General features: G+C 38.5%; 1 protein-coding gene across 20 annotated transcripts in view; it reads right to left on the bottom strand.

Annotated features, from left to right (window-relative positions):
* HERC4 (HECT and RLD domain containing E3 ubiquitin protein ligase 4) overlaps positions 1-15,064 on the bottom strand; it is a 153,932-nt gene that overhangs the window by 39,211 nt on the left and 99,657 nt on the right. For all 20 annotated transcript variants that reach the window (XM_004049487.4, XM_004049486.4, XM_063710056.1 and 17 more), the window contains one exon: positions 6,773-6,892. In XM_004049487.4, the coding sequence (XP_004049535.1) occupies positions 6,773-6,892 (120 nt within the window). The remainder of the gene's footprint in view (positions 1-6,772; positions 6,893-15,064) is intronic.

Genomic DNA, 15,064 nt, shown 5'->3' with positions numbered 1-15,064 from the left:
GGTGCCTTGTGTTGTGAGGAATTAATTTTACCCCAGAAGAGAGGGCATTGCCCTGGGTTACTAGGAGGTGACCTATAGACCTGTGTAATATCATGCCTGATACGAGTGTCTTTGTTTGCCTGGCGCTTTAGCCACTGGACAATGTGACTTATGATAGGGGCTTGGGCCATGTGCTGTCAGTTCTGCTTCCAGAAGAGCTGGGAACTAGAGGTCACTACAGAAGCAGGATGTGATTGAACCCCAGTAAAAACTCTGGGCACCAGGGTTCTGGTGAGCTTCTTCGGCTAGAAATACTCTGTATTGTTACACATCTATGCCAGGAAAGTAATTCATCCATGACTCTACAAGGAAAGGACAACAGAAGCTCTGCCTCTGGTTATCTTTCCCAGACTCTGCCCTGTGTGCTTCTTCCCTTGGCTGATTTTTGTTCTCAGATGGAACTTTCTATTTGTCACTATTAAAAGCCTAAAATTTTTTTTTTTGAGACGGAGCTTCAATCTTGTTGCCCAGGCTAGAGTGCAATGGTGCAATCTCGTCTCACCGCAACCTCTGCCTCCTGGGTTCAAGCGATTCTCCTGCCTCAGCCTCCCAAGTAGCTGGGATTATAGGCATGTGCCACCACGCCTAGCTAATTTTGTATTTTTAGTAGAGATGGGGTTTCTCCATGTTGGTTAGGCTGGTTTCGAACTCCTGACCTCGTGATCTGCCCACCTCAGCCTCCCAAAGTGCTGGGATTACAGGCGTCAGCCACCGCACCCAGCCAAAAGCGTAAATTTTAAACAGATTCTTGGATTTGTGGTCCACATCCATCAGCTCATATAACCTTAGCACCTGTCACATCCCCAGTAGCCTTTCTAGAACTACTACCTTCACCACGAAGCTCCCTGGTTTTCCCAGTTCAAACTTGGGCATCTTCAGCATTTTTACTTTTCTAACAAGGACAAGCATGGAGAGGATAAATAGACTGGCAAGCCTTTTCTTTATCTTTTCCAATGTTTATTGACCACTTCTTTCAAGTCACTTGTCTGAACCTCTCTCTTGGATCATGATTTTCATCACTTTCTTCTGGATTTGGCGGACCTGTTGGTGCTGAGAGTAAGAGGTCTTCTGTACCTGACCGTTGCGTTTCTTAGTAAAACCAACACAGAACAGATGAAGCAAATAACCATTAGTGGTCTTGACATTAACATGAGCTTCTTTCATGATCTACCAGTTTTTGGCCATGGAACTCATTTTGTCACAGGTAAGATCCATGCAATGGAAGTTAGGTTGTTTAGCACCTCAACATCCTCAGTAGTCAGCTTGAATTTTTAAAATGCAATTTCATCATTCTGCAGATCAGAAAGGTTCACTTCAAATATACACAACACTTGAGGCCATCAGATATAATTTTGGTTCCTTGAGTCCTGGTGACTAGTGTTTCTCTCCAATATTTCTTATACTAAACATAGCACGTGCTTTCATATCATATCTATCTTTTTTAGAAAGTAGATTAACCACTTCTTTGCTCCCTATTTGTCACCTTTCATAAGGTGCTTGTTCTTGCCAAATGTCATGGTGCTGCTCAGAGAGTCAAAAAGACCCTTGGCTGATTTTAACCTATTATCCTTTCCCTGTAATAAACCCTAATCATCAGTGTAACAATTTTCAGTGAGTTCTGGGAGGCCTCGTAGCAAATTATCAAACCTAAGGGTAGTTTGGGGGATCCTCCCCAAACTCACAATTGGTATCAGAAGTGAGGGCAGTCTTGTGTAAACTGTTCTCTTTAACTTTGTAGTTGACTGAGTTCCCACATGTCACCAGCGATATTATTGGAGGATTTAAGATATTAGCAAAGACTTTGGGTTCTCTCACTATATTGTGTTAAGTAAAGCCAAAGCAGTGTAAGCATAAGCAAAACATCACTCTATGCAAATCCTATTCAGAGGAATAATATTATTGACAAGAATTTCTTTAAAAAAATTCACAGTACCAAGTTATTACCACATAAATGCTCCAACTGGCAGTGCAAACAAGATGAAAGTCTTTAGAGACTGTTCTGCAAAAAAGCCTTTCAGATTACACTCTGTTTAGCTAGAAGGCAATATAAAAGGAACATCTGAAATCCTTTTATAGTATACCTTGTGGGACTTTTTTTGAAAAAAGAACTTTATTATTTTAAAGCAGCTTTAGATTCACAGCAAAATTGAAAGTAAGGTGCAGAGACTTCCAATATACCCTTATCCTCACATATGCACAGCCTTCATATCACCAATATTCCTCTTGTAGGACATTTAAAAAGTGCTATTACTACTAAGAAAGTTTAAATAAGCAAAAAAAAAAAAAGCCTATAAAAATTTATCTATGGCCTGCTTGATAACTATACTATATACCAAGGGAGTTTATAGTATGGGAGATGGATTTTCTCCTTAGCTAAACAATGAAATATTAGTATGTATGCATTATCTTTTTTACTACTACATGTAAGTAGATATAGATGTTATACATATCATTATACACTGGGGAAGTCAGTAAGATAATGTTAGAATTTATAGTGCGACTAACCCATACTAAGCAGAATATAATTTGGTTACACTAAAAATTGGGACAGAAAGATGTGAACTGGCAAGAATATGAAAAATAATAGGACATGTGAAAAACTTCAGAAAAAGAGAGATGATTAGACATTAGGTATAATCATTTTTCTAAGAGAGAGAGGCACCAAAGGGAAAACCAGATAAAGATAATTAACTAAAAGTATCAGAAAGGGAAGAAAAAATAGCAAAGCGTTTGGTAGTAACCAATAAGGTATTTTTACAAACAATTTAAAAGCAAAGTTAAAGGAGGATAAGGAAACTGAGAATAGTACCTAGAAAATGCTCTTAGAAAATGTTTCATTATAGTGCACATAGAGAAAGGCAGCAAGAGAACAGAGTTATTAGACACGTCAGAATAAAAGCTACTGCCAGATTTGTAGCCTGTGTCAAGGTAGCCAGCAACAATAATCACCATTTTATAAAGACTTAACTGTGTGCCAGAAATTACTCTAAGTCCTTCACAGGGATCATATAAATTAATCTTCTCAAAACTTTTTAAGGTAGGTACTAATATCCTAATTTACAGAAAACAAAATGAAATCTCAGAGAAATTAAGTAATTTTCCCAAGGACAGAACTGAATATACGCTGAGGTGGGATTTGAATCCAGGCACTCTCATAAAAGTTACTCTGCTTTCTCATCATACATATTTATGTTGTGAGTTAGAATTCTTAATCATTACAACATTCTCCATAATAAATTAACTTAATTTGCCAATTTGTAATGTTATTTACTATTTATTTATTTTTTGAGATGGAGTCTCACTCTGTCGCCCAGGCTGGAGTGCAGTGGCGTGATCTCAACTCACTGCAATCTCCACCTCCCGGGTTCAAGCCATTCTCCTGCCTCAGCCTCCCAAGTAGCTGGGATTACAGGTGCCCGCCACGATGCTTGGCTAATTTTTGTATTTTTAGTAGAGACAGGGTTTCGCCATATTGGCCAGACTGGTCTAGAACTTCTGACCTCAGGTGATCTGCCCAGCTCAGCCTCCCAAAGTGCTGGGACGTGAGCCTCCGCACCTGGACTGTAATGTTATTTATAATTATAAATTTGTTGTGGTCTTAGAGTTCTCTTAAGAGCTAAACACCAAGAATTTAGAACTAGTTTAATGTGTGTATATATTTATATAATACGTAAGTGAACACTGGGCTTCTTAAGAAATTGTTCTTCTTTAAAAGGGTCCACATATCCCTCCAAATGTTCTGAATCCTTTCAAAAACACTGCTAAAAGACCTAGGGTACCCTGGTTGGTGTGTGAGGGTTTATATGCAAAGTCTTGGTATGAACAAGGTTCATTTCCTGAAGAATCAATTTTCCTCAATGACAAATAAATTAAATCTCTTTTATACTGCAATATCTATTATGCCCATAATGCAAAATTTGCATTTAAAGATAGAAAATTAGCCTCAGTTCAAGTCTTGCTGAGGGAAGGTTAAATCCTTAAGAAATATGTTATTTCTCCTGCCATCACAGGTTCTCTAAAGGAAGAGTTTGAGAAGCTTTACCTAGGTCAGAGATGAAGAAAAAAGGAAATATTTATTCAAAACTGCTGAGGTCAATTATTTTCTTTCTTAAAAAATTATCCCTTGATTCCAGCTACCACTCCATTTTTTTTTTTTTTTTTTTGCTCCTCTTCAATGCAGAACTTCGTCAAAGTATTGCCAATGGTTGTTACTGCTTCCTTACCTCTAAATTTCTCTTTACAACATCCCAACCCTAGAATGGTATTATCAAGGTTACCAATTACCTTCATGTAACCAAATTCACTGTCAATTCTAAGGTTTCATCCTCCTCCTCTGCAGCATTCAACAGTCTCTCTTTCACTTTTAAATTTTGGTTTCCAAGACTCTCCTAGTTTTCCCTCTACCACACCTGCTTTTTAATCTTTGTGGATTTCTCTCCTTTCCTCACTTCATATCCAATCCATCAGTGATTTTTATTTTCCTTTTGTCTCCAAGATTCCCTTTTATCTCCAAGACATATTCCAAGTCCATTTCCTTCTTCCATCTAAATAACCATCATCCTAGTCAAACCCATCATTTCCTCTCCCCTAATCTACTAAAATATAGCTTTCTCATGGATCTCCGTCTTTCATTTCTGTCCCGTTCCCTACACAGCCAACAAAGTGATCATTCAAAAAGATCAGATTAAGTTTCCCCTGTTTATCATTAACACTTTAGATAAAATCCAAATTCCCAATCCTAGTTTACTAAACGCTCTATGATCTGGCCCCTGCCCATTTCTCTGTTCCCTCCTCACTCCCATAAGCCATGCTGGCTGTTTTCCTTTCTTTCTTTTTTTTTTTGAAAGGAGTCTCACACTGTCGCCCATGCTGGAGTGCAATGGTGCAATCTAGGCTCACTGCAACCTCCACCTCCTGGGTTCAAGCAATTCTCCTGCCTCAGCCTCCCAAGCAGCTGGGATTACAGGCGCCCACCACCATGCCTGGCTAAGTTTTTGTATTTTTAGTAGAGATGGGGTTTCACTATGTTGGTCAGGCTGGTCTCGAACTCCTGACCTCGTGATCTGCCCACCTCGGCCTCCCAAAATGCAGGGATTCCAGGCGTGAGCCACCACACCTGGCCTAATGCTGGCTTTTTTCTGTCCTTCAATCATGTCAAGCTTGTTTTCACCTCAGGTATTTTACCAAATGTTCGTTGTTCTTGAAATTCTCTCTGCCCTGATCTTAAAGGGCTGCTCCTTGTCATTCAGATTAGTACTCATACTTCATTAAATAAGTCTTTTCTGAAACCTATCTTTACTAAGTCCCCTCATTTTAATAATACATATTATTAGCTGGTATTTTTTGCTTTGTTTGACTATTGCCAATCTTGCCCAGTAGATTACGAATTCCATGAGAAACAAGGCTCTGTCTGGTTCACCACTGTATTTCCAATACCTAAATCAGTGCCTGTTATATAACAGATTCTCATTGTTTGTTGAATAAGCAAATGAGTAGACCTAAATCTATAGAATGGCTATAAACCTGACCCAGCCTCAAAGTGACTCAGGAGAAAAGTCAATGAGTCTCTCCCAGTCCAGACCCAAGTACACTAGGGAAGGAAAAGATGTCTAAAAGCAACCTGATTCCAGGAGGTGGGAGTATCCTAAAAACAGCGTGCACTAACCAGACTGCCATTTAAAAACTACTGTACTTTTTTAGTGCTTACTAGACATATTCTAGACACTGTCAGAGGTGCTGGTTGACTGACAAGAGCACTCATCCACAAGGAGCTTACAGCTGGTGCCTAGCAAGCAATGAAAGGTTACTCACCCTTCTATTATATAACTGCTGCACACATATTAAATTACCTGGGTACAGAAAAGTGGGCCTCAAGTATACAAAAATGGCTAGCAAATAAGAGTAGTAAACCTAAATATTTTGTATCTAACTGCTTACCCATTTCTGCATTAAAATTTTATGTGCCTAATTCAAGTTTTATAAGACCATGGTACTATTTTAATGGGATAGTGTCTAGTTATTAAAGACTTAGCTGCATAAAAAGATGTACGCACCCACATTTATATAAAAAATCTGAAATAAAAGTAAACACATAATCGGCTCACTGCAACCTCCATCTCCCAGGTTCAAGTGATTCTCATGCCTCAGCCTTCTGAGTAGCTGGGATTACAGGCATGTGCCACCACACTTGGCTAATTTTTTGTATTTTTAGTAGAGATGGGATTTCGTCATGTTGCCGAGGCTGGTCTTGAAATCCCGAGCTCAGGGAATCCACCTGCCTCAGGCTCCAAAGTGCTAAGATTACAGGCATGAGCCACCACACCCAGCCCTCTTTTGGTAGTCTTGAAGCACCAATTTCACAACAATAATGCATTCTTAGGAGTTCCAGTATGAAGAATGCCAGTATTTTCAACACTGGAGAAATAAGAGGCAACCTCATGGAAAATAAAAGAGTTAAAAATCCATTTCACACTTGTAGGTTTTTTTTGTCTTGTTTTGTTTTGTTCTGAAGTGTAATCCATTTCTTTGGTTTGGCTTTGGTAAAAGAGTAGAATGTTTGCATATAAATACTGTAAAATATATAGCACTCCTTTGCAATGTGTTATTATTTAAAAAGTAAGTTCTGGATAAAAGTTCTGAAAAAACTTTCTCATTTCAAAACCAAGCAATTGTTTCTTTTTTTATTAGATACATATACATAAAAATGAAATCACAAATTGCACAGAAAACCTACCATTCCATAGGCCTGCTGTTGGACCCAGTTGATATAATCATTTCTTATGTCTATCAATTCTTGTACTTCATGTATATAAAATTTATCATACTGTATAATCTGTCCCATTTTCTCATTTACCTACAAAAGAAAATGTAATTGACATTAAATTTAACCAGTACTCAAGACAGACAAATTTTTTTTATTTTTTGAGACAGAGTCTCACTCTGTCAACCAGGCTGGAGTGCAGTGGCACAATCTCAGCTCACTGCAAGCTCTGCCTCCCGGGTTCACGCCATTCTCCTGCCTCAGTCTCCTGAGTAGCTGGGACTACAAGCACCTGCCACCATGACCGGCTTATTTTTTGTATTTTTAGTAGAGACGGAGTTTCACTGTGTTAGCCAGGATGGTCTCGATCTCCTGACCTTGTGATCTGCCCACCTTGGCCTCCCAAAGTGTTGGGATTACAGGCGTGAGCCACCGCGCCTGGCCAAGACAGAGAAATTTAAAATATCTAAAGAAAAAAATGCTTTGGGGATTTTCTTAGCTATTTTTTTCTTCCTACAAAAAATAATTACTGAGTGCCTACTATATGCAAAATGCTAGTTAAGTGCTATGGGAGACACAAAGATTTGTAAGATGTGATATCTGCATTCAGTACCCCAAAATCTAGAAAAGACATGTCTTTATAACTACAACACAGTATGAGATATGTAATGATTAAACTGTATATGGTATATATAAACTAGATACTATAAAGACTTATGGTTGGGAAATGGAACCTTAATAATAATAGCAGCTATGCTTGTTAAGTGTTGCTCTGTGCTGGCATCTGATTAGAATAAACTTTAGGAGGTGATATCTGGACACGATGTGAAAAATGAAGAGGATGCAAATTACCACCCTAGAGATTACCTATTAATTACAAAGATAAAAACAAATCTTTACAGTGGAGAGCACCATCTTAATCAAGTGATCTAACTAATCATCACCATACTGGAACAATGAAATATTATGTTCTTGGTGATACAGCTCAACAAGAAGCATACAAATGATCTATGAAGTAAAAACAGTTTAACCCAAATCCAATCAAGTCTCCCAATCTAAATTTTAGTTTATAGGAAATACAAGGGATAGAGGAACAAGTTAAATAAACATCACCATGAGGAAACAATCAGACAAATCCTGATTATGAAACTTTTATAAGAAAACTGGCCAAGAATCTTCAAAAAGTCAAGGTAGCAGGGATTGAAAAAAAAAAGTTAGGAGCTATTCTAAATTAAAAGAGACTAGAGGAATTCTGGTACTAAATATGGCAGAATACTTTGTATCAGACTACTCTTCCTGGCACTAACAATTATAAACTCTAGACAATACATTAAAGAACAACTACTGTACTTAAAAACACTGGAGATCCACCAAAAGTAGGCAGAAACAGGAATGGACACAAGTAGAGGATAGAGCTCAAGCAGAAAGCAGCAGTCTTAATAGACAGACTGAAGCTGCCAGCACAGCCAGACAGTGAGGAATAAAAAAATCAAAGAAAGGAATCCAGAGGACGAAGCCCCAAAATCTATGTGCAAATTCCCCCCACATCCTTGGCTAACTCTAAACCATGAATGCACAATGCACAAAGTAAGATCTGCTAAAAATAAATAAATAAATAAATAAAACTCAAACCCAATAAACCAACAGAAAGCACAGCTGAGAGGCTACTCTTTTTTTTTTGAGACAAAGTCTCGCTCTCTTGCCCAGACTGGAATACAGTGGTGTGATCTCGGCTCACTGCAAGCTCCACCTCTCAGGTTCATGCCATTCTCCTGCCACAGCCTCCCGAGTAGCTGGGACTACAGGCGCCCACCACCACCTCTGGCTAATTTTTTTTTGTATTTTTAGTAGAGATGGGGTTTCACCGTGTTAGCCAGGATGGTCTCAATCTCCTGACCTCGTGATCTGCCCACCTTGGCCTCCCAAAGTGCTGGGATTACAGGTGTGAGCCACCGCGCCTGGCCAGAGAGGCTACTCTTACAGTAAGAGTTCAAAACAAGCATTTCCAGAGGAAAAGGGGCATATTTCATAATAATAAAAGGATTAATTCACCAAGAAGTCACAACAATCCAAAAACAGCTGAGCTTGAAAATATATGAAAGACAAATCAACAGAACCATGATTATATTTGGAGATTTTTAACACTGCTCTCATTAACTGATAGAAAAAAATAGACAAAACCAGCAAGTATAGATGATCTGAATAACAATTTAAACCAACTTGCACTCACTGTCATAACACTTCACCTAATAATTGTACATGAAATGTTCACTAAGATAGACCAAATCCTGGACCATACAATAAGTCTTCATACATTTAAAAGAATCCAAAGTATACAACATATGTTCTCTGTCCACAATGGAATTAAACTAAAATCAGTAACAGAAAGAGATTTGGAAAATCCTAGAATACTGGCAATTAAACAAAACACTTCTAAATTACTGAAAACTTTTCTTGAACCTGTGAGAGAGCTAAAGTTACAAGACAACCAAGTAGCCTGAATCCAAGGATCAACAAATCCTTACAAAAGGTAACAGGGTACCAGAAATGGCTCATTTGTGGCAGAGAGAAAGAGGAAACTACTACTGTCATATAAGCAGAAGCAATACACTAAAATTTTAAGGATCACTTAAAGCTGAGTGTGGGGTAGCTTGATAGTATGAAACCCCGCAGAGTCCCAGGCAGTTGGCACTCACTCACAGCCTCTTGTCCATAGACTGCCACTGGGTGCCCATGAAACAACTGGAAACAAGGCAGAGAGGGGGAAAAAAAGGAAACAAGGCAGAATATCAAGAGCCTCTCTCAATGGTACAAGGAATTAGCTGCCACATGAGAAAGGAACAAAGGCCCGTCACCCTGCCCAGATCCCTCTTTCACACAGAGCAAAAGCCTTCAGCCACTGAGGAAGGGGACGCAAACCCATGTCTTGTTGCTGAGGGAGGGAAAAACCTTCAATTCCTGGGAGGAAAGGTGACAAGAACAGTCCTAGGCTCAGAATCTTATATCAGTAGGACTAGAGGTCTGCAATTGCTGGGGGAGGGAGCAGAAACTGCCACACAAAAAAATCGGAAGCAGAGTTTGGTTGCCACAGGAAGAGGGGAGGGAACTCTGACAAAGGTCCAGGCACACATAATCTACCTAAAACCAAGGCTATACCACAACAACCAAGAACCATTTCTGTTCCCTCTCCTCTACCAATCTTGAAAGCACTGAGTAACAAGCAATACCAGTTTGCAACTGACAAGAGGAAAGAATGAGAACAAAATCCCTCTAAGGAGCAGGCATGCAAAGTGGGGCACAAACATTCACAAAAACCATGACACCCCACTTCCACCCTAAACACTGTACTACAGGCCTCAAATTCCTCCAATGTTAGAGGCCTCAAATTCCTCTAGCATTACAGGCCTGTAGTGTAATGAAGGTATTTATAGCAAATTAAAAATTCAATTCCAGCTTAACTCCTGACTAAATAAACTCAAATCCTTACACTAATACCAGATAGTAGAGGTGTACCAATTTATAAGCTTTAAACCTATTGATTTCAGTTTCTTACTATTTTATAGATAACCCAAAATTATGAGACATATCAAAAATCAACTGAACAGGCTGGGCATGGTGGCTCATGCCTGTAATCCCAGCACTCGGGGAGGAGAAGGCAGGTGGATCACCTGAAGTCAGGAGTTCAAGACCACCCTGGCCAATGTGGCGAAACCCTGTCCCTACTAAAAATACAGAAACTAGCTGGCCGTGGTGGCACATGCCTGTAATCCCAGCAACTTGGGAGGCTAAAGCACAAGAATTGCTTGAACCTAGGTGGTGGAGGTTGCGGTGAGCTGAGATTGCACCACTGCACTCCACCCTGGGTGACAGAGCGAGACTCTGTCTCAAAAAAAAAAAAAAAAATCAACAAACAAAACAAAACAAAAAAGTGTCTAGAGACAAAGCAATCAACAGAGTCAGATTCAGAGAAGACCCAAATGTTGGAGCTAGGAAACAGGGGCTTTAGGAAAATATTTTGAACTTAAAAGTAAAAACACATAAAAATTTGTGGGATGCTAATAAATCCAGGCATAAAAGAAAATCTATAGCATTAAATGATCATATTAGAAATAAAGGGTCTAAAATCAATGATCAATGTTTCTGCTTTAAGAATCTAGAAAAAAAAGATCATATTAAGCACAAATCAAGCAGAAGGAGGGAAACAAAGAAATCAATGAAAGAGAAAACAGAAAAACACTAGAGAAGAAATTAAAAGCAAATGAGTTTTCTGAAAAGATAATAATGAATAAACCTACAGTCAGACTGACCAAGAAAAAGAGATGACACAATTTACCACTATCAGGAATTAAAGAAGAAACATGATTACATAGATATCTTGGTAAAACTGACTCAGGAAGAAACAGAAAACCTGAAATGTCTATATTTATTTTTTAAATTTAATAGGAAATTTAAAATTTTCCCAAAAGAAAACTCCAGGGCCAAAATGGTTTCACTGATGAATTATATCAAACATTTAATAAAGAAATAATACCAATCTTAATCAAACTTTTTCAGAAAATAAAGAAGGATCATTTCTTAGTTCATTTTATGAAGCCAGAATAAACTTGATACCAAAAGCTAACAGCAATATGAGAAATAAAAATTACAGATCAATATCCCTCATGAACACAGATATAAACCCTCAATAAAATATTAGGAAATTAAATCCAATAATATATATAAAGTATAATACAAATATAATGCCAAGTAAAGTTCATCTCAAGAATGCAAGGTTGGTTTAACATCCAACTATCAATGAATTTCACAATATTTCTTAAAAAAAAGGAGAAAAAAAACCATCTGTTCATCTCAACAGATGGAAACAATATCTGATAAAATTCAAATCCATTTATAATAAACACTCTCAGCAAATGAGAAATGGAAGAAAATTTCTTCAAACAGATAAAACCCATCTAACCGCCCCCACCCCCCACCGACATTTAACATTATACTTACTATTAAGATATTGAATGCTTTCTTTCTAAGATTAGGAACTAGGCAAGAATGACCACCATAACCACTTATATTCAACATTGTACTGAAATTCTTAGTTAATAAAATATGCCAAGAAAATAACATGATTGTGTATATAAAAAAGCCAAATGAATCAATCCATAAGAGAATTACCAGAACTAAGAATTTATCAAGATCATAGGGTAAAAGGCCAACATTCAAAACTCAATTGATTTTCTCTAGGCCAGGTACAGTGGCTCATGCCTGTAATCTCAGCACTTTGGGAGGCTGAGGCAGGCAGATCACTACAGTTCAGGAGTTTGAGACCAGCCTGGCCAATATGGTGAAACCCCATCTTTACTACAAATGTAAGAATTAGCTGGGTGTGGTGGTGGACACCTGTAATCCCAGCTACTTGGGAGGCTGAGGCAGGAGAATCATTTGAACCCAGGAGGCAGAGGTTGCAGTGGGCCAAGGTCTCACCATTGCACTCCAGCCTGGGTGACAGGAGTGAAGCTCTGTCTCAAAGGAAAAAAAAAAAAAAAAGGCCGGGCACGGTGGCTCACGCCGGTAACCCCAGCACTTTGGGAGGCCGAGGTGGGCAGATCACCTGAGGTCGGGAGTTCAAGACCAGCCTGACCAACATGGAGAAACCCCATCTCTACTAATAATACAAAATTAGCCGGGCATGGTGGTGCATGCCTGTAATCCCAGCTACTCGGGAGGCTGAGACAGAAGAATCACTTGAATCCGGGAGGCGGAGGTTGCGGTGAGCTGAGATCGCGCCTGCACTCCAGCCTGGGCAAAAAGAGTCAAACTCTGTCTCAAAAAAGAGAAAAAAAAAAAAAGAATTTCTCTGTACTAGCAACAAATAATTGGAAAATAAAAATTTTAAAAATCATTTACAATAGCATCAAAAACATAAAACATTTAGGAATAAATCTTTGAGAAAGAGAAGGAATAAAATTTTTAAAAGAATATGCAAGATCCTTGAAAACTACAAAGCACTGCTGAGAGAAACTGAAGAGTCATTCACCATGTTCATGAATCAGAAAGGAGAGTAGCAAGACTCAACAAACAATTGCAAAAACCAAAATTTGACTGGACTCTAGTTATTTAAAAAGCAGTAATATAAACAACGTTTTTGCTATAAATGAGGAAATTTGAAATATGCATGCACAGATAGATGATATTATAGAATTATAGTTAACTTCCTTAAGAGAAATAATGCTACTGCTGTTACACAGAAAAATGCCTGTATTCTTAAGAGATGAAAGATTAAGTATTAAAGGATGATATCTACATTTTACTTTCAAATGATTCATGAAAAAAAGAATATACACACACATATATAAAGCAAATGTGACAGCATGTTAACAACTGCTGAATCTAGAATGGAGGGCACACAGGTTTTAATTATATTTGTTTTCAGTGTTTCTGTAGGTTTGAAGATACCGCAAATAAAAATCAAAAAGGAAAGTGAATGGAAAACATTTAAAAAAAAAAGGTTTGAAGGAGAACATTCTAGGCAGAGAGAACAGCACCAGCTAAAGAGACACAATGTGTATGTAATTGCCCACACCTAAACTGCTAAAGAGAATGAGCGGCACATGGAGCAAAACTGGATTCAACATGCAGTTGGGAAATAAGCTGACCTCAACCGTCTCTAGGTTAGCCATCCTCAGCCAAGGCTTAGGCTAAAACAAGGCCCAATCCCGTAGGAATTAGAATAAATGTTCATCATTGTACGCCAATGAGTTCTGGCATGTTTTGTTACAGAATATTACTATGGCAAAAGTTGATACATGGGGAAATAAGGTTTTAGATTTAAAAAGTAACAGAACCAGTTGTATTTTATGAATATTATTCAGCTGAGAGAGTGAGGTATAGTCAAGAATAAGTAGAGAGGCTGGCAGTAGGATTAGGATATTGCTAGAAGATTTAAAGTCTCTAGATAAGAATTCAGAGGTCATGGCAGCTAATGGATATGGAAAACGAGAAGAGTCAAAGACAACTTCAATATTTCAACCCTGGGTAAGAGTAATTTTAAAAATTACTGTACATAGGCTGGGCACGGTGGCTCATGCCTGTAATCCCAGCACTTTGGGAGGCCAAGGTGGGCAGATCACAAAGGCAAGAGATCGAGACCATTCAACATGGTGAAACCCCATCTCTACTAAAAATAGAAAAATTAGCTGGGTGCGGTGGCACGTGCCTGTAGACCCAGCTACTCGGGAGGCTGAGGCAGAAGAATCACTTGAACCCGGGAGGCAGAGGTTGCAGTGAGCCGAGATCACGCCACTGCACTCTAGCCTGGCAACAGAGAGAGACTCTGTCTCAAAAAAAAAAAAAAAAATTATACACACACATACACACAGGGTCAGGAAAATAAGACAACCTTTCTTAGTTGAAAGTAATGGCAGGACTGTCAAGTTACTCGAGAAACATTTGCCTCAGAGACATAACTGACAGTCATTTTCCTTAAAGGAGACAACTATAAGCTGTGGCAGTAGGTGAGGGAGAGGTAGAAAGTAAAACAAAAGGAGCCAAATGCAGACCCTATAGAGATGTTGCACTTAAGAGAAGAAAAACCACCAAAGAAACAAATAAAGTTGATCTAACATACAAACTAAACAAAACTAGCTAACTTTCCTTTGAAGAATAACAAAATTATTATAATTTGTGAATAATCACATATACACTAAAACTAAGGAATATCTGAAAGGGAACAAAATGAATCACTCAGTAAATATATAAATCTAACCAGACAATGCTGGTGTCCAAACAGGTGCTCAATAAATATGAGATGAATGGATGGACAGATAAAACTTAAGAGATATTGCCTATAGTTCTTACTTCTAACGGCACTTTAAAAGGATCGGTCTATATCTGTTGCATTTTCAGTGAGATGTATTATAATGTATGCTTATTGTTAATTTTTTGTAAAAAGAATTGTTTATATAATTTTCATGTTTTCTGAACTTTTGCCCTGAAGTATTCCTAATAGAGAAAGAGAACAAACACATATATAACACCAATACCCTACCTCATTCCATGGAGGGGCGTAGGGGACTGTCAGGCTTCAGTATGCATATCGAGAAGGGAAGCTAAAATTTTCACTACAATGCAGACTCTACCTTAAAATTCACTCAAATTTGGCTGGGCGCAGTGGCTCATGCCTGTAATCCCAGAACCTTGGGAGGCTGAGGTGGTTGGATCATGAGGTCAGGAGTTCGAGACCAGCCTGGCCAAGATGGTGAAATCCCGTCTCTA

The sequence above is a fragment of the Gorilla gorilla genome, chromosome 8 (assembly GCF_029281585.2).
Source record: "Gorilla gorilla gorilla isolate KB3781 chromosome 8, NHGRI_mGorGor1-v2.1_pri, whole genome shotgun sequence".
Classification (NCBI taxonomy): Eukaryota; Metazoa; Chordata; class Mammalia; order Primates; family Hominidae; genus Gorilla; species Gorilla gorilla.
Note: the sequence above shows the minus strand (reverse complement) of the source record. Positions and strands in the feature narration are given on the sequence as shown.